Source organism: Neolamprologus multifasciatus, chromosome 15 (genome assembly GCF_963576455.1).
Source record: "Neolamprologus multifasciatus chromosome 15, fNeoMul1.2, whole genome shotgun sequence".
In the NCBI taxonomy this organism is placed as follows: Eukaryota; Metazoa; Chordata; class Actinopteri; order Cichliformes; family Cichlidae; genus Neolamprologus; species Neolamprologus multifasciatus.
This window is the reverse complement of record NC_140453.1, coordinates 15,265,694-15,292,258: the sequence shown is the minus strand read 5'-3', so window position 1 is coordinate 15,292,258 and position 26,565 is coordinate 15,265,694. Positions and strand designations below refer to the sequence as shown.

General features: G+C 42.4%; 1 protein-coding gene across 1 annotated transcript in view; it reads left to right on the top strand.

The window, feature by feature from the left end:
* Positions 1 to 26,565, top strand: part of fut8b (fucosyltransferase 8b (alpha (1,6) fucosyltransferase)) — a 98,424-nt gene that overhangs the window by 34,608 nt on the left and 37,251 nt on the right. Inside the window, exon 2 of the mRNA XM_085132327.1 lies at positions 18,317 to 18,915. Coding sequence (XP_084988453.1) covers positions 18,713 to 18,915 — 203 coding nt within the window. The 5' untranslated portion in view covers positions 18,317 to 18,712. The remainder of the gene's footprint in view (positions 1 to 18,316; positions 18,916 to 26,565) is intronic.

Below are 26,565 nucleotides of genomic sequence, written 5' to 3'. Positions count from 1 at the left end.
GAAATAATCCACATGTATGTCATGTAGCAATAAATATGTGGAGACAATATATATTTTAATGCACTCCAAGGACCTATTAACAATGTGGGACAGAAGCTGAAGGATTTAAATTCAATTTGATTACCAGTATTTTGGTTCGCGGAGCTGAAGATGAAACCGCTGATGCTGCCTGAGGGGTGGATTAGCTGTTTAGGAAGGATTTTGATGCTCGGCGTCGATAGTTTGCGGCGGGGAAATAGTGAAAAGCCAGTGTAGGAGATCTTAAAGACATACACCAGCAAGATGCGTTTTACCACAGAAGACGTCATTTTACCAGTATGTGCCTCAGCTTCGTCTCCATCTCTTTATTTGAACTGCAGATCGAATGCAACACTGTGTAAAGACTCACAAACAACATCTGCAGCAGTGGCAACCGTGCACTCCCTCAGTGCCTCGTTTTCCTGCCAAGACCGCCTTTGTTCCCTCTCATCTGCTCAGGCCATCATCCCTTTCTCTCCCTTCCTTGCTGTTTTCTGTCAGTGCCTTCGGGAAGACCCATCTTTCTTGTGAACTGTTGACTTAGCACGGGCTCGGCCAGTCCTGCACCGTGGATTCACTTGAATGGAACTGAGCTGAGCTGACTGCAGTGCTGAAACACAATAGGCAGTGCATTATTGATTGTGTTTGTGATCTAACTTCGGTGCTTGGAAGTACCCCCACCTCCCCCTTTCCCTCCTACTCCTCCCTACCTATGCATAATTTCTGCAGCAAAACAGAATTTTTTTTCCTCCCCCCACTCTAATGAAAACTTGGGTGAACTATAAGAGATTTCTAATAACTCTTGATTCGGCCTTCAAGAGCATCTCCTTCGGTTTGCCCACTGGTGGAATCTAGCTCTGGGCCTGTCAGAGGTCAGCATGGCAGACGGGGAGAAATGTAGAGAAAGCCTGTACAAGAGCAAAACGGGAGAGCTCTGTTATAAATAGATGTCATCAATCAGGGGAATGTCCTTCATTTGGCATGCGTCAGTCCTGGAGGGAGAAATGCATATTCAGTCTTGAACAATGACTGTCAGTCACACTGCTTTGCCTAGACACATGACAGCTGTGCACAGTAGCTTGTTACACACTTAGGAAATAGGCGCTGCAAGCAAGTAGTGGGGTAAAAGCTCAATCATTCCCCAAGGGAACTAAATAAGCAACAAAATATTATCCTCCCCAGAGGACGATTGATGGACTTTCCTGTTGTCTAGACTCGATTCAGCATTGATGTTTAAGACAGCTGACTCGATGCGCAGGAAAGATGACATATTCTGTGTAATGTTGCCATCATGTCTGATGTGCAACATGGCCGTCATGTAGAATCCCAGAACGTCACCAAGGAGAACGTGACATTTTCCCTGCGGGTTCTCCCCGACTGATCCTCGCAACTGTAAAGGGTGCGGTATGTTGTTGCCGTGTTATTGAAACAAGGGATGCAGCTGCTCCCAGTTGGATCACAGTGTTCCGCCAGCAGTGGAAGAACTGTTTAGTCTCTCCCTTCACTTCCAGAATTTACAAAGTCACGTTGTGTAAACTCCTGCTCTGGCTTTACGGAGTACTAATAAGGTCTCAGCAGTGCCTTCCCTGGATAGAAAACGCATACTTCTGTTTTTGCAGGAACGCATTCATTAATTTCTTTATTTTCCTGTGGAAGAGACGGTAGTAATAGTTGAGTTGAACAGTGCAGTGTTAGCACTGCTTGGCACGTCGAGTTGTTTTCACCTGCTGTTAATGTAATCTGCGCAACAAGTTCTGCTTAGTAGAGAGGAGAAAAGTAGTGACTGTTTTCTCAGGACTTGTTAATATGGGTCAAGGTAGACTGCATGCCAGTGTTTCCTTTTAGTATTTAGCAAACAGCATTCCCTAGAGCTGCTTTTTTTCTCTTTTTTTTTTTTTCTTCAAATGGACTCATGTAACTTTTTTTTATTGTTCTCTGGAGGAACGTAGAGTTGAACCATTTAGGGCCAAGCATGAATAAATACACTGAAAAGGCCTCTGGTTATGAAAGACCACAGAGGGAATGTTTGCTCTGTAGCCTGTAATTGTCAGTTTCATTACACTAACAACCAATTCAGGCAAGTCAAGGCTGAATGTAGTGAATGTGATTAGTGTCTCCACTAAAGCAGAAACGCTTCTGTGTGATGATAGGATTGTTTTACTACAATACCAGAATAAACTCCTGTCGAACCAAGCAAAGGAAATCATGCCAGCCGTGCTACCTATAAATCGCACAAACCTTCCACTTGATGGTCCACACATGGAAACTGTTACACAGTCTATACATTTAAGTACAAAAGACCTACAAACAACTCACATCAAGTAGAAGGAGCATCCGAGCGGAAGCTGATGAGCAAAGCAGACAAACGCAGTGCCAGACGTAGAGCCCGAGTGGAAGAGACAGAGGAGAAGTGAGGCGGACGAACGAGTACGGACCCGAAGCAGAAAACGCAACCTGACGGAGACGAGGAGCTCTGTCAATATGGCTTGTGTGGTGACACATGCATGCCACTGCGGTGAAAGGACACAAAAAAGGCAAGAAGCTTAAAACAACATGGAAGCAGAAGGACAGAGTGATGTTAACATAGCCTGCAATGTGCAAAAATCAGATATTCACTTAAAAAATTGTTCTCCGCGTGTCACAGATTCTACAAATTCCTGCCTAATCAACAGCCAAACTCGTTAATATCCAAAACCTCTCAATCCAAACACTGCTAAGTATTTTCTCGTCATTAAAAGAGGGTAAGAGTACTTTAACATTTTCAAACAACCCTCACCCAAAGCCAAGCAATTAAATGGGAAAACTCAGTGTAAGCTTACCCAAGTCTGCTCCAGGCAGGTCCCGCTTGGTTTGGGTTTAAATGTCAAGCTCTAACAAAAATCTGTAAAGATGAGGAAGAGGAAATGGAGTTAAAAGGAAACCAGCGAACAGAATAAAGCAAAAGGGAGTGAAGCGGGTAGTTGAAAGGGGGACAGTAGCACACCTGCAAAGAAGCAGTCAGGCAGGGGTAAGTCACAAAAACACCCAATCTCAGCTTGTCAATTATTAATTTTGGAGTCTGCTTTAGCATTTATTCATGCTGGCTTCCAGTCCATCACAGGGCCGATCCAGACAGGCCGATTCATGCAGTTGTTGGCAAATTTGAATTTTCATTTCATCTCACATGCGTGTCTTTGGAGAGCAGCAGGCAACCATCGAAGCTGTGAGAAACTCGGAAAGCGAACACGGAGGGTGAAGTCCTGACTATTCAGTTTGAATATCTGACAGATACGGTGTAATAAATTTAGGGAAGGGCGTTTCAATCCTGTCCCTTCCACACAAACACACCCGCAAACAGAGAGACCTGTTCATGTTGTTCAGTGCTTTTTTTTTTGTTTTTCTTTTTTAATAGCATGGTGTTTAGCAACGTATCAGGAAAAAAGTCAAACTTTTTTTAAACTCAGAAACAGAACTTTAGAATCGAGAGTGTGTCCTGGATCAAGGTGGTTAGCACCTAATTTCCTAATTAACCTAACTTCACACAGAATGCCCAGGACTAGGGATGGGTATCGTTTAGGTTTTATCTGATACCGGTGCCAAACCGGTACTTTTGAAACGTGCCGGTGCTTAAACGGTGCTCGAACCGGTGCTTAAAGAATGGAGAACACAAGCTTTGTCCAAAAACCTCTCATGTTCAGCTGTTTTTTTGTAAAAAGATAACAATGTTAGCCTTTTCTGCAGCTATAGGGCATATATGGTATCACTCTCGGCTGGAAGCAGTGCTTAAACAATGGAAAAAACACAAATTTGTCCAAAAACCTCATGTTTAACTGTTTCCCACTTTTTCTTTGGTCATTTTAGCCTTTTTGGCCAGGGTGAAGGGAGTATCTGCCATCAAACAAGAAGGCAGCCGCATGTAGCTATGATGATGTTTGCTAGTTCACCTTACATGCATTAATTTAATAACGTGGTTAGCCTACTCAACGTAAATTAAACACGAACAACATTAAGCTACTCACGCAGAGAAGAACGGCTGCTGCTGCCATCATCATCCTCATCATTTCTGCTACACTGGCAGGGCTAGGGGCCAGGACTCTACTCTTCAGCTTTTTGGGGGATGTTGCTAACTCTGGGTCCGATAACAGGCACCACACCTGCAGTAGATGTGCACGGTGTGAGGTCTCGCAGCAAGCTATCAAATACGGCGCATTTCTCGGCTTTTAAAAAAAGACGCTATGCGTCGCCAGGTGTTTCATCGGATTTCAGGTGTTACCTCCTTTCCACAGTATCAGCTTAAAGCACTTGTTGCAGGCTGCTGAGTTTGCATATTTTGCTGTGAAGTACAGCCAGACTTTTGACCGCTTCGTCTTGGACATTTTTAATCTGTAGCTCTGCTCTAAAAGAACGTACGTACCTGGACCCGCCTACTATCCCCGGAAACGTAAAATGATTGGCTACAATTCGAAGTGTATCACATCTCAGGAAAAAAAAGCACCGAAATAAAGCACCGAAATGTGCGCTGCTTTTCGGTCTGGTTACTACCGTTTATGTCAGAACCGGTGCCATCATGGCACCGGACACCGGTACCCATCCCTACCCAGGACACCCTTGCTGTGTCCAACACCAATTTATAGAACCACCTCATTATTTTGGGGGGTCTGTATATTTTTCTTTTTATTTGAAAGTGGTTGGTATCCTCTATTTACATTGTTGCCACCTTCTGGCAGTTGTACCACCAGGCACTGGTAAAAACAACAGAAAGAAGAATATTTTAAGACGAGAAATAGTTGCGTGACCCATCCTTTATTAAAATCCATAAATCTCTAATGCAGGACTATTTAAAGTGGATTCCAGTCCATAATAAATTATAGTTTATAAAGTCTTTTGTTTTAAAGGGAAGACAGGAGACTATAATAAACTATAAATTTCTTTTCTTTTTTTTTCTAGGCTAAATGCCTGAATTTCAAAGGTAAACTTTGCTATATAAGCATGTCACATGTTACTGGTGATATGTCTTTTTTGCATTGTAGAGGATTTAAGGTCAAAGAGCAAAGGAGCTAAGAGGTGAAGACGAGAGGATGGAGGTAATGTAGCGGAGAGCGACGAATCTGTGGGAGCTATGTGTTACTGCTGTTTATAGAACTTCTTCTCTGTATTAGTCAGGACTCGGGCCCCTCGGGGAACATTTTTCATCTCTCCCTCTGTCTTGAGTCTACCACCGCCGTCTTTCTTCTGATTACCACCTCCATGGATTCCTCTTTTCGTACCACACTCGTTTTTATTTTCCCTCTTTGTCTTTCAATACAACTTTTTTTTTTCTTCTTTAAATCTTGGTGTTCTTGCTGTCTGGGCATTCTTGTGCTGTTTACTTTTCCCTCTTCTTTATTCTTAGTATTCCTCATCTGTTGTTGCCTAGATCTCGCTGTCTTTTTTTTATTTATTTTTTATTTTTTTAGCCAAAGCTCTTTGTTTTCTTGCTTTATCATTCAAGCCTTGGCTTCAGAAAAGGGCACTTTGACTTGTGGAAGGGGGAACCACATTTGCCCTGAGCCAGGGTATAATGGGAGTTAACCGCTGACCGTAAATTCTGTTGCAGAGGATGAGGGAGGTAGGAAATGTGCAGTGGTTGGGTGCGCTGCTTATTGTGTTGAAAATGTAACTTATCGCACAAGAGACCGCCGAGGACCCTGTTCTCGTCAATCTAGGTTTTTATTGGAAGATTGCAATAGAACACCAGAACAATTTTTCTCTCCCTCTCCCCCCTGTGGCTGGTGTCCCATAACCACTGATTTCCAACCTCAAACACCTTCTTCCTCTGTCTGTTCTCGCTGCAGTGACATTTCTTATTTTCTCCCTTTACTTTCTTCCAGGTCTTGTTACGTGGGCTGGTCACACATAAGGTCATTTCATCATGATTTTGTCTTTCTTTTCTTTTTTTCTTCTGGTAGCAGAGCAGAAAGACTGTTAAGAGTGTATAACTGAAGTCCTCATTTTAGAGCACTTTTAAAACACCTTTTTTTTAACTATCAATTTAATTGTGACTTGATGGCAAGTTATAAGAAATGTCACAGAGTGCGAGCCTGTCCACCCTGTCTCGTTCCAAAGGCATGATTGTATTCTGGGAAAAAATCCATATCCAGTAGATACAGACATATCATATTATGCATCACTGCATATTCCGATGATAAAAATCAGGCAGTTGAGGACAGTGTAACTGTAGCTATGCACTCACTGTCGCTCTCTGTGTCCTCTTTATTCCTCCTTCTCACCTTTCCTCTCTGGCCAAAGATTTTCTTCTATTATCCCCAGTTTTTTTTTTCTTTTTTCCCCTCCACTCGCCTTTCTCCTGTGTATTCTGCCACTCATTAGACCACTTTGAAGTGACCGAATGAAGGTTGGCACCCTCTATATGGGGTCACTGCAGGCTCAGCCACCCTCCCTCACTGCCCCCATCACTTTAGCTTGTCCCCGGCACCCCAGGCTGTGAAAGGTCAGCCGTCATTGGGACTCATTATGAGTAACAGAAACTAGAACGGACAGTAGCTGTGTGTGTGGGTACCGGCAGCAGTATAGATCACGGTGGAGGTAAAGCACAGACCTTGAGCTTGTGCTTTTTTTGCTGCTCATAAATAATGATGGCCATTATGGAAACCACTTAATTGTGGTATTCATAAAGTAAACAATCCATTTGTAGTTTCCCCTAATAAACACACACACTGAAACTTAATGCCCTTAATGCACCAAACATGATGTATATAGCTGCATGAGTGGCATTGACACTTGCTCTATCCCCCCCTTCTCTCAGACACATTCCCAAATGCAATGCTACAAAGCCAGTTCATCACCCTCACTGAAATGTTGAATTTACAATCATGTCCTTGACCACGTCTGGACCCCGAGATCCACCATCAGTCGTCAGGAGACAGATTGGGTCGGCAGGTAGAGCACCCGCCCAGTTTCATTTGGGCATTAAAATAAATAAAACCCATAAAACACAGGACTGATTGGTGGATTTTTATGGCTAATCATATGTCCCTGTGTCCCAATTAAAAGCCTGTTTGTATAAACCTCTGGCATAAACAAGCCTTAGCCCACCCACACCCTATGAGGGCATGGGGTGTGGGTGTTTTAGAAGTCATGTTTGTGGGTACCTATCTTTTGTCACTATGTGAGCACCTGTGCATGTGTGAATGCGTGTGCTCGTGTATCCTGCTGTCAGCAAATTCTCCATAGAGATAACCTTGAAGGAGAGGCTGTGTGCTGAGCTCTGATACTGAATGCCAAGCTGCAGTGGGCTCAGTGGTTGTGTGGCTAGAACCTTTAGCCACTTCTCTGAGATTTAATCCCAAACTTGCAATGAAATGGGCTGCCAGAAGTGGTCTTGCTGCCTCCAAGTTATCATCAAAGCCCCTTTCAGGCATATGCTGTGTTCCATGTTGGTTTTGTGTCATATAGAGTGTTTATATCTAAAGGATATATGGTTTGATTTGTAAAGACCCGTTTTAAACCCCTGGACTTTGAGTCAACTGCCTGAATAAGCACCCTGGACCTAATATCCCATACAAATTTGCAAATTACTGTCAATGTGGCTTAAGTGTGAATGTATGCAGTCACATTGACAACACTCTCAAGAATTGGGCTCTTTCCAGTAACATGGAAATTAAAAAAAATTAGAATGTTTTTGTTTTTTTTTGCATATGCATCAACCATTAGGGTTTCTATTCTGTGCTATTAGCATGCTGTAACTGTAATGAATGAGTTTAACTGTGAGGTGGTGTTTTTTGGATGCTGGCAGTGGGGAACTATAATCACCAACAGGTGTAGCAAGAGCTGTACTTATATATCTCAGCCACTTAGGCAATGTTTTATGGCTTCAGGTCCACCATACATTATTCCTGTGAAGACTTTGTTATTTCGTCTTTGTGCTTTCAGCCTTTTTGATTAAACAAATTAAGTTGGGCTGGTTTTAGTAATGCCTGTTATTTGCTTTGTGTTCACAAAGTTTAGACCGAATCTTTGCTCCCGTGAGACCTGTTTAAGAAGATACACTATGCATCACTATAAGCTAAAAATATAAAGCTCCTCAAACTAGACATTAACATATGTTCCAGCAAAAATACTTGGCAACAATAAAGTAAATAATATCCATCCTGTGGCGCAGTTGCTTGCTATGCCCAGTTTGAATTTAAGCCTTGATAATCAGCATCTTGGCCAGCAAAATAACAAACTGGAGAGTGGTAAATGGCAGAAGACAATTCTTTTTCTTTTTTTTTTTACCCAGATTTTGTATGGAGTCATTGTATTTGGTGACCCTTGGTTCTATGATGCTACTGTACTGTTATCTCTAAGACATCGAGAGATCATAAATCAAACCTGTCATATGTTAGGTGGCTGGATAGTAGATGGTATGTTGTATTATAAAATTTTATAAAACTAAAAAATTAATTTATATGAAATACTTCTTGTTCAGATATTTCAGTATATCTTGATAATGTCCCAAGCACACTTACCAGCTGCTTTATTCAGTCCACCTTGGTGATACTGGGTTGGATCCCCCTATTTGCCTTCAGAACTGCATTAATTCTTCATGGCACAGATTCAACAAGCTGTTGGAAACATTCCTCAGAGATTTTGATACATATTCCCATGATAGCATCACATAGTTGCCTTAGATTTGTTGGCTTCATATCCATGATACAAATCATCTGTTCCACCACATACCTAAAGTGCACATTTGCACGGAGATCTGGTGACTGTGGATGCCATTTGAGTACAGGGAACACACTGTCATGTTCAGGAAACCAGTTTTAGATGATCCGAGCTTTGTGACATGGTGTGCCATCTTGCTGAAAGCAGTCATCGCACGATGGGTACACTGTGGTCATAAGGGGATGGGCATTGTCAACAACAATATTCAGATAGGCTGCGGTGTGTAAACAATGCTCAGTTGGTACCAGAGGGTCCAAAGTGTGCCAAGGAAACTGTCCCCTACACCAATACAACGACAGCAGCCTGAACTGTTGATACAAGGCAGATGGGGCAATGTTTTCATGCTTTTACACCAATTTTTGGCCTGAACTTCACAGTAGATATCAAGATTTATCAGACCTCACTAGAGCAGGGCGATATGATCAAAAATATTTATCACGATATACATTTGAAAATTTGTGATAACGATATAACTGACGATATAGACAAAATGCTTTACAACTCCACAACTTTATTAGTGCAAAAACCCCATCAATGTATTTTCACTTAAACAAGCAGCTGTTTTTTACGTGCATTAAAGTTATATAAAAATGTAACAGTGCAAATTCCTTGCTGACAGTTTAACCAAAAGGCATTTCCAATGGAAATTGGCCGACATATCCTCAGCATAACCATGTAGAATATCCACAAAACTTAAAAAGAGGTTATACACACAATACGGTAATATTATGTTGAAGCACAGTACGTATCACTCCGCGAGGCTCCTGCCAACGATAGCCGTAATGCTCCGACAATCCATCAAGCAGTGCGGGTTCGTACCTTAGCAAAGTCGTACTAAAACATTTGACAGATTTTCGAGCACCGTGTACCACATAAAATCGTTTTGAGGTCAGTAAACACAACCAGAATTCATACATAAGGCACACGGGATTATAAGGGGCACTGTCGATTTTCAGAAAAATCAAAGGATTGATTTTATGTGTGCCGTATTTTCCAAACAACACAGTAATAACGACGGCCCGCTAGCATGTGCTACCAAAAATAGTGCTTTGTTGTGTATCTGACGGACGAAAGCCAAACCAGTTCCACGCCACTGAAGTTGCAGCATTTTTACAAACCAGTTCTGGTTCATCCGTTTCATTTAACGATCCACTTTCGCTCTTCTCATTCTGCATCGCTCCCATGTGCGTATGCAAACATAGGCACTGCGCATGCGCGTTTTACCCATATTCTATCGCGATATTTCATTTTCCTATCGTTGCCCAAAATTACACCGGTATTGCTGTGAACGGTATGATATAGCCCAGCCCTAGACCTCACAATGTTTTTGTTTTTTTGTTTTGTTTTGTTTTTGCAATTTTCTGTTGTTAGTGGGACCGTCAGTTTCCAATTCTTAACTGAAAGGAGTACCACACTGGGTGGTGTGGTCTTCTGCTGTTGAAGCCCATCTGTTTCGGGGTTCATATTCAGAAATGATCGTCTCCACACCATTGTTGTAATAAATGATGCAGCAAGAGCCGCACTTGTATATCTCATCCGTTACGGCTTTGCTTGCGCAATGTTTTATGGCTTCAGGTCCACCATAGATTATTCCTGCGAAGACTTTATTTTGTCCTTGTGCTTTTAGCTTTTTGTTGTAGTAAGTGGCTGTATGAGTTACTGTCACCTTCCTATCAACTAGAAAAATCGTGGCCAATTCCTGACTACTGACATCATCCAGAGAACTGCCACTCATTGGATATCATGTCGTTTTCTGACCATTTTCTATAGACCTTAGAGATGATTTTGAGCAAAAAAATGTTTTGAAATACTCAGACCACCTGTCTGCCACGCTGAAAATCATATAAATCACCTTTCTTCCCATTCCAATACTTTGTTTGAACTTAAGCAGGTTTTCTTGACCAGATCTACGTGCATAAATGCATTGGTTTGCTGCCAGCACCCCCGCTTTTTTTTTCTTTTTCTTTTTTAAAGCTACCGTGTTTCCTACCTGCAACTGCAGAAATTAAACTCTGTGTTGAAATGATCTCAGTGTATAATGCATTAGCTATGGGCTTTTCATGTATATAAAATGCATTACATTCATTTGCACATCATGCCCTTTCATCTTGCCAGTTCACCATCTAGCCGTTATTCTCCTCTTTCCCCACGCCAAGCTTTCACCCTGCCTTTTAGCTTAAGTTAATGGACTCCTGCACATTCTGCTTAGAAATGTTGTAAAGTAAACAGCAGCTCATGAAATATTCACCGCTCTCCTCTGTGTGGAGGTGTGTGTCTGCGTGTGCAGTCGGCTGTACTAAGCCGTGCGACTCCCACACACCCACTCAGAGTCACATGCATGCATATGAAACACAAGGGGCACCCCAAAAAGCTAAGGGTGTCTCCGTATCCTGGCTCTGAGCCAGCAGAGAAACGAGTGGGAGCACTCTGGCATTGAATGACTCATACATTTGCTGATATTCATACTGGCGGAGGGAAAAAAAGTCACACTCAAAATTCAATCTCAGTATTTAGTTGCAAATGGCTGAAAACAGGAGGACAAACATTTCAGGTTAGGATACTCTATCTGGTTGTTAAGTGATGACGTGACGAATCCTACTTCCGGGCCTAAAGTAGTCTGCGTTTAATATGGCTTTTGTGTTGTTAACATGTTTAATGTTTTGTATTTTCTTCTATTTAATCTCAAAAAGCTCCTAAAACAGTCAGTGATCACTGTTGACCTCCCTCGGCTTTTATTACCGCTAATCATTTATTTAAGCTCAGTTTTTAAAACCTTAGGATATAACTACAGCCCAGCCCATGCAGCAGTATATGAATGACTAACCTCGTATTGTGGATGGATTATCTCAGTTGTTCTCCTGGCTGAAGTTTGGTCCTTTTACAGCATCCTGCCATGCGATTACATTTGTTCCTGACCACCGAGAACACTCACGTTAACTTTTACTGAGTGGAAAAAAGTTAGCTTGTTTATATTATGCTAACATAGCTGTGTCGCTAGCGGTCACGTAGCACATCATTATATACCAGCTAGCCAAACTTCAGTAACCCTACAAACGTCACTGCTGTTTAGTTTTCTGTCTTCATTTATGTTGGAAGTGATAACACAGCTGTACGTTTTAATTTGTTTCCAAAACCTCGCAGTCAGGACATGCTATATTGTATTTAGATAGAAGCTAGCGAGCTAACTTCCTGCTAACGTCTAACTCCGTTAAATGTCATAAATTCCGTTTTCATGGATGCCTGGATGTTAAACTCAATTGTTACACCTGGTAGAGCAGAACGCTGATCATTTTATTAAAGATGAAAGACTTTAGACAGTTTTTCAACTCTCAGTAATGCCATAGTGATCATTTGATATATGGACCTGCAGCGGAGTTTAGGCCCAGACACGGCTAGTGACGTCAGACTTAACGACCGGATTGTATGTTATTCATAATCCAGAACCATGCTATTTCAACTGTTGCTGTTTCTTTTTGGATCCTTTTTTAAGTAGGAAGGCACCAGTTTTTAATATTCTGGCCCGATAATGTTTTTTAAAATAACAGTTTGGCTTGTAGTTAGAGTTCCTTTTAAATAAGTTTGCATGCTGAATGGAACAGTGGGTGAAGCTCTTGTTACTCTCTCAAGTCTGACATTGAGACACCAAGGGTTTTATCTCCCACTTTGAGAATGAAGAACAAGGGACACCGTCTGTTCTAATGGCAGAGCAGGGTTGTGAGCACACTGAATCATTCCTGGATAAGCACCAGCCAAAGATAAATGTCATTGTTTGGCACTGTGATATTAGCAGACATTAATGGTAGTCTGATAAATGCCATTCCCTGATTCTTTTACTTTTCATGTATTTATACAATACTTAAAATGTGTCAACCCTACGACTCCACTACATATGTCGTCCTTCCCATGTAAACAGGAGGCCTAAGGAATCAAAGGTCGCTGGACTACACCTCAACACGAGCTGAGAAAATAATCAGAAAGGCTGCTCTACAGCGTTTGGAAGGAAACCATAAGAAACCAGCGCAGCTTTGTGCTTTTCTTTATTTATTTTTTAAAAGGCTGCTTCTCTAACAACCGCTTGTTCACTCGCTGGAGAATAAATAATGATTAAAAATTGACGCCAGCGCTGTTACATCTGTGCCGTCCAAACACCAGCAAGAATGCCCCCTGCTTTGTGCTCGTAAGCTGATATGGAGAATCGCGTGTCTCCAACCGGCGATATGCTGGGATGGAAAATTCACAGTTCTGTTGAATACGTTGACAGTATCAGCAGAAAATACATCTTCTTTTCAATCATAGGTCACATTTAGATTCATCTGTCAAAGAGATATTTCTGCATCAGAGCTATGAATGTGTAAATGGCTTTTCCACTTTCATTTTTTTCCCCCATCGGCATTCTTTCACTGCTGCTCTGCATTTGTTCCTTATCCTCTTCTACCTGTCTGTTTTCTAGACACATGCATCATATCTCCCTGCCACCGCGCTATAAACCACGGCACAAACACAATCTGCTATATGTCCTCCTCAGGGTTGCCCTAGCAACACACACCAACGCATCTCCTCCGCCAACAAAACGATAAGTTACTATCTATAGCCGTATAGGTGACTCTCTTAGAGTTGTCCTCGAGGTAGAGTGGTTGTGTTGGCGTAATAGAAGCCGTCCTAAGCAGAGCTGCATGCATAATTCAGTAGTGGACCTCATCCCGGCGCTTATTGTCTGGAGACCGGAGGCCGTTGATAAGAGATAACCTCTGCTGCAGCCTTAGTCACTCGGAAGAATCACCAGCAGGAGTGAAAACGGGTCAACTCTGCTGACCCCTCGGGCTTCCTTATGTTGCCACAGCACAGTGACATTTTGTGACAGGTCTGACAGTCCACCCTGCAGTGCCACATGTACCACACCAGCCTTGACCGTGAAGGGCATAGTGAGAGAATGATGATGTTTGAAACCCAAGGTCACAAGGAAGATTTGGAGCGTGTAGGTGGCGCAGACCAAGGTTCTGTTTATGAGAAGCACTTATTCCTTCCACTCATAAAATTGTAGGACTTCACATTCAGGCCGAAGCAGTCACGTATTTCATTTTGTCTATAGTTGCTAAAACCTGACAACTCTGTGGGGGGTTCTTCTGTACTTGGTGGGATAAGGAGGAGGGGTTTGGGGGAAGGAAGCGGAACAAAGAAGAGGCACGAAATGGCCAACTTCTCTAAAATCTCATTGTCAGCATATCTGTCAACCAGTCCAGCTTAAAAATGATTGTGCCACAGTGGGGAACTTTCATTTATTTAACTGACTATTATAATTTCCATTATTTATGTACCCCCCATTTGACTCAAGGGCAGATGTGAGAGGTTTGCAAAAATGCAAAAATCTTCAGTGCTTGGCTCGATCCAGCTATATTTCTAGTATCATATTTCACTGACAGATCTTCATCAGTGGAATAAATTATATCAAAAGTATCATAGTAGAAAACATTTTCTCTTTAATCAGGCCACATTCTGCATATTGAATAGATGTCTCCTCATTCATTTAATTAGAAGAGTCATTGTATGTGATTTTCTTTTCCTTTGACATTTCATCACAGCCAAGGCTAAGCTGTAAAGCACAATGAAAAGGATTTGTTAAACCTTCCTCATTCATTTTATGGAGACATTGACAGGATTTGATAATTGTCATAATGTGCAGTTCGTAAAGATGGATTTAATATAAGGAGATAGAATTAACCAATAATCCTCTAGGTTTTCAACCTCTTAATGAGTATTTCTATTTTATGTTGTTTGTTTTGTTTTGTTTTTTGGTTTAACTGCAAGTGGTTGATCCAAGGTTGTGTTATTTAACATCTAGACACCTTGTGTTCTCAGTGACATTTAGAGAGCTTAATAACCTCATTGACATACTGAGATCTAGCCCATAAGTGAATGGATATTAGCTCACGAAAAAGTGGAGCTCACACTAAGGTGGGTTGCAAAGCAGCTTGCAGATATGGAGTGAGAGACAAGCTGTTAAATCATGCAGCATATCTGAGATTGCCAAGAAGGATAAATGAGCCATGGGTTGATCTGCCAGTATAGTGGCTGAGCTTGGCTTTGTGGCTTTCCATTACTAACTTTAGTCATTAGTGCAGAAGATTATTGTGCTTGGTTTTCATATATGATATACCGTGTACACTACACGGCCGTGCGGTAGACTGGTGACTAGGGATGGGTATTGATAAGATTTTCACGATTCCGATTCCATTTTTGATTCTGTTTAACGATTCGATTCTTTATCGATTCTCTTATCGATTCTTATTTTTTTAAAAGGAGAACACTAAAGTCGATTAGCTTAGAACTTTGTTTTATATCTTCTCTTTGAACAAGATAGAAATTTAGGAGTAACATGGCCTTACAAACCCAACAGTGAGATCTTAAGAGATCCAGCCTACGGCTCTTCAATGGGGTGTCACAGGGTCTCCAGGAAAAAAAACTGTAAATGTAAAATAATAAAATAAATATTCTCCTGTAGCAATAACAAAGTGTAACATAAATTATTCTGTAGCAATTACACAAGAATATCCAATATTGTCCCTGCCTACAATTAAACACATTCCCTTACCAAAGTGAAATCGAGGGCATCTGCTGTGGCAAATGGGTGCAAGCCTTTTACCACAAACTTAGTCACTGCTCGGTGACATTCGTCTATCCTGGCCTGAAAGGAGACGCTACCGGTAGACTGCAGCGAGAACTGCCAGCATCTGAGCCAGCCAGACTCTGTCTGTCTCTCTCATCATCATCATAAATGCAATGCACAGTAATGGCAGGTTTTGTAATAAGGCAGATTGCGCTAACATAATAGGCACTGTTAGTTGATTATTTACCTGCCGCATTAACGGGAGAGGACGTGCAAACATTACCGCTGATGCTGGGTTGAGATTCACGAGTCCGGAGCGGAATTAAAAACACGACATTCATTTAAGGTCATCGCGTGTTTTGTGAGCAAATGCTTTTGCATATTCATAGTGTTTCCTCCCTTAAATGAAATATCTACTTTGCAAGTTGCCCTGTTGTCATCCGTTCTCGTAAAGTATAACCAAACTTTTGAGCATTTGAGCCGCTTAGGTGCCGTGTTTCCTGCCAGGTAAGCGACGCTCCACAACGTGGTGACGTCATTCGGGGCGACTGGAATCGATAAGGGAATCGTTTGCAAAAATGGCAAACAATTCCAAGGAATTGAAACAGTGGGAACCTGTTTTCAACAACAACCGGGTTTCGATACCCATCCCTACTGGTGACATCAAAGGTGCTCCTTGTCTGTCATCCTGTGAGAGAACAAGGACAAGATTCCCTATTTGATCCCAAGAGGAGACAGAAATCCCTTTTGGAGCTGCATCAAGAAAGGCATCCAGTGTGGAAATCCACCAAATCATGTGACAACCCCCTTCTGAATAAGGGGGCAGCCGAAAGTAGCTTAAAGTGATAAAGAGGACTTGCACAGCATAATATTTTCAGACTTAGTTTGTCTAGTATGAGTGACGATTTAGGGATAGGTCTGTTCTCCATAATTCAACGCGGTATTCTCTTCATTTGCCAGTCCGTGCTGTTGAATAACCTTTTCTGTGAAGGCTCCACTTTATATCACACTTTCTCTGTCAAATATTTTTGAAGCCTGGCTCAAGCCAGTACTGGTGACCTCTCAGACTTCTGAGGGCTTCATCCAGAGCCACAGAATAGCTTATACAGCTGTTTTTTTGAAGTGCTGTTAGTGATTGTCATGAAGATGAATTTAATCTTTTTTTGTTCACAAAAAAGTGCCCTGAATTTATTGTATGTGTATATGTGTATTTTGTCCTTTTTAGCGTTTCATTATCTTGACTGATACCACTTAGCCCATTTCCTTATGTTAATTTCCCCCAAAGTTCTCTTATTATACCGGTTAAAATATTACTAGCTCAGCTTAACTTTTTTTTTTTGTATAAGTAGAACCAATAGCTAGAAATTTTATCTCAGAATTTTCTCATATCCGATTTGGCAGCAGTTGCCTGTCTCATCCAGCAGTTTCGCATTTATCAGTTTTAGTCTGCTGCACACGAACCTCATTATATTCCCTCAAACACAGTGACAAGGGTTTATGCAGCCTGGCTTTTAGTAAAGTCCCAGTCGTGCATTAGCTGGTGGAGTGCTATCCTCTCGCACCTCTTATTTTCCATAATAAAACACAGCTCAGCAAATCTGTGTGCCGCATGCATAAAGGAGAGCTACCCTTGTGTCAGCCCAGGTTAGTCACAAAAGGAGCACCGGCAAAGAAGGAATGTCTGCTCAGATTTTAATAATCCCACATCATTTGGTGAGGAATGAAGATGAATTGTTTGCAGCTCGTTGTTTCAGAGATCTCAGCTGTTGCATTCTGGGCAGTTTGCGCCACTGAAGCATGAACAGCTTCTATAGCACTGCAACATGGCACCATTAGTGGCCTACATATCGGCTATGCTGCTATGGCATACATGGTTAGTTACTCTCAACCTACTTCCATGCTGCCAGGCGAACTCCAGCAGGAACGTTTTCTTCTATCTTGAAAAGCTCAGAACAAGAAACACCAGAGACATCGTGACGTTGTCAATCAACCCCATCCCACCAGCTCCGCTCACATAAAGACTAAGATGCTTGGCATTACTCCAGCACACTCAGTACAGTCAGAGATGTTAGCGTACACACACATTCACTTGGATGAACTGTACACGCACGCGTATCTGCCAGTCTTCATCCCATCACAGGACTAGTCTCTGTTGCGTGGCAGGGCTTTGTTGGGGAGTTGACAGCGAAGGTTGCTTCATAAACCCGGCACGCGTCCATCAAAATCTCCCCCGCTGCTTTGAGAATGAAGGGAAGTGATGATCCAGGGATTTTTTTTTCTTTTTTTTCTCTGCCCTATTAACTCACTGTATCACCTTGGCAGTGTTGTATTCTGTCACCGAGGCTACCAGGATGGCAGGGGGACACTTGGGAAGAAGAATGGTTGGTCTTCCACAAAAAAATAAAAAATAATAGTCTTCCACACAAAAATAAATAGTTAAATGTCGGATTTAGTCGCGCTTTAACTAAGATCGAGGAAGAGCGTGTTTGAAGGGCGATTGTAGGTGAATTAGTGGTTGTGTCCGGTTCGTGAAATAAAAATGTCTTCGCATAGAGGCTTCTGTGTGTCGACTTCGTGCATGTTGAGGAAGTGACTGTTGACAGACTGGAATATGTGTGCGTCCCTGTCCTGCCTTGACAGCAGTGCAGCATAGCTCAGGGACTGCACACCGCTATGTATATGCAAATTGCAGTGTCACACTGATCAATCCTGTAGGCTGCTGAGACAGGGTTATGTCAGGACTAGTCAGCAGCATCTTGGCTGTCTGTCTGCCAGTCTGTTTGTCTGGCCTGTTCCGCACTGTTTCTGTATTGCGCTCTTCTGTTGGATGCTTTGCTCTCCGCTTCTCCTCTTCAGGAATACTTCTCTGCCAAGTTGACCTATTTGGCAAACTATTCAGTGGCTGTAATTTGCTTCTGTTTCCCTATCGAGCACAGAACGTATTTGCAAATCAAAACTTTGTGCAACAGGTTTAACTAAGTCCAATGTCTTTCTTTGTTTCTACAGGATGCAACTTGAATAAAACATATCCTGTGGGAGTGGAAGGACACAGAAAGGTGGTGTTGGATGACCTTGTCAACAGGGATCTGGGAGGAGGAGAGAAGATACCAATCAGGCTGTGAAAACTCAGACTTTTGAGCATATTAGCCAATCATGCTTTAGCACAGAGGAGAGGCTGGTTTATTGGCGGAGAAACACCCACTGTATTTTTACCAAACACTCCTTGGTCATAAACAGACACATTTCCCATCTGTCATTTCCCATACCTGCCAAGATGTCAATGCCACTGTGGCATTTGTGGTGACAGAGCACAAAGTGCGTGTGCGCATCCGGCTGGGAGGCCGGCGGGTCGGTGGGTGTACAGGCACACCTAGAGGCATTTTTGGGTTGCGTTGCTGAAACATGCGGCCCTGGGCGGGTTCATGGCGTTGGATTACCCTGGTGCTTTTGGCCTGGGGAACACTCCTCTTCTACATTGGTGGTCACTTGGTGAGGGACAGCGAGCATCCGGAGCGGTCCAGCCGGGAGCTCTCCAAGATCTTGGCCAAGTTGGAGCGACTCAAGCAGCAGAACGAGGACCTGCGGCGCATGGCCGAATCGCTCAGGTAAACTACATGTTTACTTACTCGCATGCTACAATTAACCGTTAATATTTCTTTTCAGTCTTTTAAGTCCCTTTACCTGCACATGAGTACTGGTTGTGTCTTTCTGGATTGAATTATTATCCACCGTCTTCTTTTTCCTTTTCCGAAGATGTTCTGTAGTATCAAAGCAAAGCTAGAGTAGAGTTTGTCATTTTGATCTGTATTTGTAGGTTTTTTTTAAAAAAGTTTTTATTAAAATGGATCTGTTCCCAGAGTTTTGTTACTACTAAATCTAGAGATCAGACATTTGGCACGAAACACACTTAAGAACAGATGTATTGCATCTCTTGCTTTGCCTCTTAAGTAAACTTTTGAGTTGATAAAAGTTCTGTTGTGCAATGCTTCCTTCCTCCTGTCCAGCAACGAGCACACAGTCTAGATTCCTGGTGGCCCAATCAGTAGTTTTCCAAATGAATGAATGTGGCAATGAAATGATTGTTTCTTAAGAATTTATGGAACTTTAAGCAGCATCTGTCTAAATCGGCATCTTGCGTCTGGCTTGAAGTTAAAATGCTTTCGTTGGGTTTTATCAGCTGATCAGTGTTCAGTTTCAACGCTGATCATGGGTGTTGCAGATGCTGCCTGTGACAGACAGATGGATGGTCTGTTGCACACCTCAGCAGATTTTGTTGTGTCATTTTGGAAGACAATAGCACATTGTACGAGCCCATTAACCACACAGCGTCTTTCGCACATTCACTCTATGTGTAATAGAGAGACAGATGGTTCTGCTCTTATCGCAGCATGCCGCTGATGTTTCTATGCACACATAAAGTCTACGCCTGTGCACGGGTGCCTGTGACTGCGCATGCATGTGGGCGGGAAGTGGTAGCGCGATCCAGTGTGTGCCATATTAATAGGGAACTTCAGATGTTGCCATTGCTGCTCCTCTGTGATATTCTGATTCACTTTGATGCGGGGCCCTCATCGGTGTACACAAACATAAAAAAAACACACGCGTGCACATTGCTTCAGACAGCTGGTCCCTGATTAAATCCCTTGCTTTTGTAATTATTCAAAATTGGCTTTAAAACAAAGGTGGAATTCATGGCATAAAAAACAAGTGCAGCTTTCAGTCGGCCAGTGTCCAGATGGGTCCCCGGCACACTGCACGCTTGTTGCTTGTTATTGAGTTCGGTTGTTGATCTGGGACTGAGGCCTCCGCAGTTGTTTACTGGGGCACTGCTACAGGGCCTTCACAAGTCCCTCTAAGCTTCTGCTAAGTATCCAGCACAGCAAGCCAAAAGCGGGCAGCGGGCTTTCTGAGGTCAAGCTTTATGAGTTATCGACAGTAACAGCGGTTGGTTTGTCTTGTTCACGTCGTTGTCTCTTTGTGCATGTGTGTGCTTGTGTGCGTCTGCGTAATAGTCAAATACAGGTCCAAAAGAGAACTCCAGCACCTCATCCCGCCGTCTCTCTCTTATCCCTATATTAGAGCTCTAATAGACGCAAAAAGGCTGTTAGTGAGCTGCCCGTCATCCCTGCCACAGCCTCTTACTTCTCTGTTCATTGCCTCCTCTTGTTCCTCGTTTCACTCCTCCTTCACCTACAACCCTCCCTCCTCGTCCTCCTTCTCCTCTGCCTCATTCTCCTACCAAACTGCTGACAGGGGTATGGCACGGAGCCAGACTCTATCCCGCAGGTTGTCACAGAATGACTGACTATGTAACAAGTCACTAGCTCACTGATCGACTAGCGGAACGCGTGCCTAACCCAATTCGCAGTTTTACACGTTCTGCAGATTTGGTCCGAGAACATGAATCTCTGAATCTTGTACAAGAACGTGAGCCAATCCTTTTAAAGTACCTAACTATCACATTAGTGCGCTCATTTTTCACGAGTGGCCTCAAACCCATAAAACCGGCGTTATTGCACATTTTGCTGAATAGAAACCCACTGCACTGACACTGATGTATAGTTCAGAGTAGAATTTAACTCGGTTACTGTCATCGCACCGCAGCAGAACTTGATAGATGTGTTATGTATTATCAGGCATTGTGGTGCATTAATTATATACCTGAAGGGATCTTGTTTACATTGTCTCATTCTCTTTGTAATAGAGAGTGAAGCGGCAGCAGTTTGCACGGGATATTGATTTTCTTGATCACAAATTAGGAAAGTCGCTGAGATGACAAAAAATGCTCAGTTCTACAACCTTTTCTCTGCACGCTTTTTACAAAGTTTTGCTGAACTCTTCATTTCTGAAATGGAATTGTCATATGAAATTAATCAATCAGCACTTAGGTTCAAATTAGTATCACCTGGCTGGCCTACCGATCGAGTACAGCAATTCGGTTATTCAGGCCACTCCTGTGCAATTTGAGTGACAGGCAGCGTGCCAGCCTACCAATCGCCCAGTAGCATTAATGAGAGGTGAGCACGAGGTCAAGTTGCTCGGTCTGTCTGGCTCCACCCTCTCTGCAGCTGCTTGTCACCTCAGGCGTGAAGCCAGTGCTCCTGTGGAGACGGTGACACGCGCCAGCCCGATGGTCTGACATCGGAGAGAACGAGGAGCGAGAGTGACAGCTGGGCTGAGCGATGAGGACCTGATCGATTCCCCCAGGCATGCCAGCAGAGGGAGGGAGGGGACAATGCAGAGAAGGAGAAGAGGATGGAAGCATGATGGATGGCGTGAGGACTGCGCTAAGTAAAGAGCAGCAAGGAAGAAATGAAAAATGAGGACAGAGGGGATGAGAGGGGTTGCCGAGACCACAGTCATTGCCTTAATCTGCTTTAAATGTTATTTCAGCCTACCCCAGTGCTAACAGGCTGAGATATACAATCAAATACTAGACGCTAAAACGGGCAGTTCTCTAAATTTATCTTCGATAAACAGTTCAGTGTTTCAGGTGACCCAGTGCATGTAGTGTCCATGATTCAAAGCAGATACAAGAAGTTATTTGCATACACAACAACATGTGGCCCTGATCTAGGACAGCAAAGGGCACGATTTAGACAAATTGTCTTTACAGGCTTTGGTAAAATTGTCTTTTAATGGTATAGGCCATTGGCCATTAGACCTCAATTACTTGCCTTCTGCGTGTCCTTGTTTGTTGTTTAGCTTCTGGCTACATTAGGTTGTAAAATCTACACAGTGCTTTTTTGCATACATTTGCCTCATATGTCGCTACCTTTCATGTTAAGTAGAAATGTGAATTTGATCTCTAGAACAGATATCTTTTCTGTGAGGCTACTGTTCTCTCGTGTGAAAAGGGACAGTAAGAAGATCTACCTATGCTGTGATTTAAGAGTGCAAGCGCACCGAGCAGACGCTGCTGCCGTATACAGACCTGAACTCCCATCGACCCGGCCGTCGCTCAGGCCCAGCGAGAGATGGTCTACTACCTTAGACACTAGCTCCATTGTTGAAGCTGTCTGGGGTCTGGACATCTCTGTCAAGTAGGACTCAGAGCAGAGCTGGCTTGCCCTGGATATGCTGAGGCGTTGAAGCATGCGAGGCAAAAATGCACCATTCAGAATCAGTTTACTTGGATGAACAGTGACTCAGTGGATGCAGCAAAGGAAGGAGGCAGGAAATGTAACTAATATGACACGGGGTTGAAATATATTATGCAAAATTACAAAACATCTACGCATATAACGTCAGAAAATAATACTGTAAATGGTGATGGCCGTTTTTAAAAACAAATGTTGAACACTGGTCGCAGTTTTCATGGTAAGAACAGGCTTTTCCACCAATTTGTAGTATGCACTACGCTTGTATTGTTGTAGTTTATTAGCTTGACTTATTAGAGTCAAGTGACTTAAGATGTTTGAATTCCCAGAAAAGGCTGGAACATGTCAGTCGAGCCTTAAAGGTTTGTGATAATTGAGATGTATATAAGCATGCAGGTTTTTCATTAATACAAAGGAAAATCGTGTTCATCTTTACATCCCTAAACCATCGAGATTTCTTCATCTCTCCATCCATATGCATGGCATTTCTTGGTTAGCATATTGGTTGACTTAAAAAGTAAACCTCAGGATTATTTAATCTTACTGCTCTACCCATGTCTGATAACCCTGCGAACTCCATGGTTACCAAGTGCAGGAGGCGGTGGAGCGATAGCTATGGCAACAGTTCACAGATAAACTGGGTTGGAAGAAAGTGGGTTGAATGTTCAACCTCACCTGCTTTCCAGTTCAGTACTCAAAAATTGCAGGGCAGATCACCCCCTGCTTTCACAGCTTTGTCTTTCATTCCTCTGCTGTTTCTCTTCCCCCCCCCCCCCCCCCCCCCCCCACTTCACATACCACCTCCCCTGACTCAGTGTTTTTTCTCTCCTGCTACTTCTCCTGTATTGTTTGATTAAGATGCTGTTGAATCCAGCTGCTTTGTCTAGTCTCTATTTTAGATACTCAAGAGATTTTTTTTCTTGCATACAGAATCTTGGTTGGAGATACTTATGTTGAATCCACACTGCAGCACTGTTAAAAATCCACTCATTTGAGGCATTTAATATATGGAACATGTATTAAGGTTTTGCAGACTATATGACGTTAATTTGTTCATCAGCTTGGACATGTGACAATTAAATGGTAAATGGCCTGTATTTGTATAACGCTTTACTAGTCCCTAAGGACCCCAAAGCGCTTTACACATGCAGTCATCCACCCATTCACACACACATTCACACACTGGTGATGGCAAGCTACATTGTAGCCACAGCCACACTGGGGCGCACTGACAGAGGCGAGGCTGCCGGACACTGTCGCCACCGGGCCCTCTGACCACCACCAGTAGGCAACGGGTGAAGTGTCTTGCCCAACGACCGAGACTGTCCAAGCTGGGGCTCGAACCGGCAACCTTCCAATTTCAAGGCGAACTCCCAAATCTTGAGCCATAATCGCCCACGATTATGATAACAATGTGGGATCACGTGAATAAAACCCGAGTCACATGGGCCTAGAGACCAGTATACATCCATCTGGCAATCGCTGGTTGGGACACAAAAATGAGGATTACCCGAGTTGTTATGAGTGGTTGCTGGAGAGTGATGGAAGCTTTCTACAGACCAGTTGACCAAGTGGGGCACAGACCGAAAACATGTTTCAAAAGGTGGTAAATTTTTCATTAAAGGCAGTTTGTATTGCACTTTTTTTTTTCAAGTCTTACTACTGCTGGGTTAGCAGTTAGTATGTATATGCAGAAAACATGGTTAAATACAGGCAACAGTGGAAGTCTTCCAGCAAATAAAACAAACACTAGGAGGTTTTTGGTGCAGCACCGTTTTGTAATAAATTTTAACCAGTGAGATCCGACAATCTCCAGGAACCACTGCCAACCAGTCAGGAAGTACATTTTCTTCCCTAGCAACTGGTAATGTAGTATGGGGGACAACTCCAATGTGCACGTGATATCATGTGAGAAACCACAATTCCTTTGGGTCCAAGTGCATCAATTCTGCTTGACCTGTAGAAGTTTATTTGTTTAATGTGATTTGATTAATTTTGTAAGGTTTCTAAGCTAATAAACACTTTTAAATTACTTTATTAATTTAATTAAGGGGATTGCACTATTCTCAAAACCGAATTGGTGGCAAATGGTGGTCTAATACATTTTACCATATTTTTTTCCCTTTAATTTGTCACATATAGGTCGACTGTCTTTACTACATGTGTAGGCAGTAAAGACAGAGTCTTCCACTTCAAGCTTAGATCAGTGGTGGGAATTCAAATGCACTTTGAGATTTATTTTGGGGGGGGGGGGGGGGGATTTTACATTTTTGATCTCAACAGATGTCTGACTGGTTTTTATATTTTTAATAATGGAAGTTAATAGTTTTTAGTCTATATTTATCTCAATATTTATCGTAGATTTTGAGCTCTGTGAAAGAGAAATAACTAAAGATTTGATATGTTGGGAGCATTTTGTTGAATTCTACATAAAGGGCAGCAAAATGACCTTTTGATAATAAATAAGTGGCAAAAGAAATACTTGCATAAAAAGACATCTATATTTGTAATGGGACATAAAAAACCCACAGACTGCACTACTGCAATGTAACCCTGCCTCTTTTCATCCCCTGCAGATGCCAAAAACCTTTCAGGTTACATAGATCGCCTTGTCTTCTGTTTTTTGTGTCTGTGTGCTTTGTCAAAGAACAAAAAGTAGCACTAGGAAATGATGTCACTTTGCAATTGTCCTACGTCCTGTACAATGGAGTAACTACTGGATTAAAGCCTTTAGGGACAGCTTTTCTGAACAGAGTTAGCTGTGAAAAAAGATACTACAGCTGATATTTGGTTTGAAAATGCACCTGGGTCCTTTTTTTAAAAAACAAGATCTGTGTCAGGAAGCTGTAACGGGACACATCATAGATTTCACGGAGAAAAGAAGGCCTGATTTAAGTAATGCATATAAATATCTGTGGTGCCACAATGTTATGCAGAGGTTTAGCATTCCATGATGCAGTTACGTAATGTAGATGTCAAATAACCTCTCTTTTCTCTTCAGTTTCCATGGCTTTGAAGCACAATGCTCAGTTAGTGCTCAGTGAAGTGGGAGGCCAGGGCTTATGGGGAATGAGGGGGAAGTTGTGTGGCAAGAAAGGCTACTGCAACTTTAAAAGTCTCATCTTTATGCCTGCCAGCGACTGATGTTCCTTATTTATGGAGCAAATTGAGTTTGCATGCCTTGATGACTCATTAACATGGCCTTTGCAGCACTTCACTAATGCCCCTGTGCATTTGGACATATTCCGTTTTTAATGAGTTTATGTAGAGAAATTGATTTTGTATAATGTCAGTGGCATTTTTTTTTCCTTTGGCTAATTTGAACTCTGTTGTCAGAGTGCTCATTTGTATTTTTACTATATGCATGTAATTCATATTCATATAGAAAGTCAAAGTTTTGTATTATTTGTGTTTGTCGGTTGTATAAATACATGCCAAAGGACTAATGCCTGTCTTTTAAGTACGACTACTCTGAGTGTCGCCGGGGCGACATCTTGCCATGACGCCAACGCAGATTTCGAAAACAGTACCAGCATCACAGTCGTGCCTGGTAACAAAAGGGCCACCATAGTCTCCAGAGCACTAATGTAGCACATGATAGATGCTGTAATCAGAGGGAATTCCCACTGCGTCTGCCGATAAACAGTCAAAGTACAGTAACTAATTGTAAATAATCAATTTAGTGCTCTAGTATAGCTTTTATGTAGCTGAGGTTTTTCTGAAATGGTAATTTAGTGTCATCTTTGTATGCTATGATCCTGCCACTAAATCAAATTTGTATCCATTAAGGAGTTAAGACGTTAGCCTATGGAGGTATTGCATTACAAACTCAATGTATTTGCCATTCTTGTAGTAAAAGGAGAACCATGTTCTAGCTTAAGAGTTGCTTTTATTTTCTTCTGTCTTCTACATTATTTGATCAAATGTAACACATGGCATTTCACCATCATTTGCCTTTCACTTCAGAGACTGCTCAGTGGATTCTTGGGATATTTTTGTAAAACTGTAGAGTAGGAGACGGGTCGGCCTTAACAAACACGGAGAGTGATTCAGTGCCCTGTGCATAATCTTGAGCTCTGAATAAATAAATCAGGACAGGGCTCTGGAACGCTGCGCTGTGGTGTTTTTAATAAATGAAATGGAATTTTCAGTGGC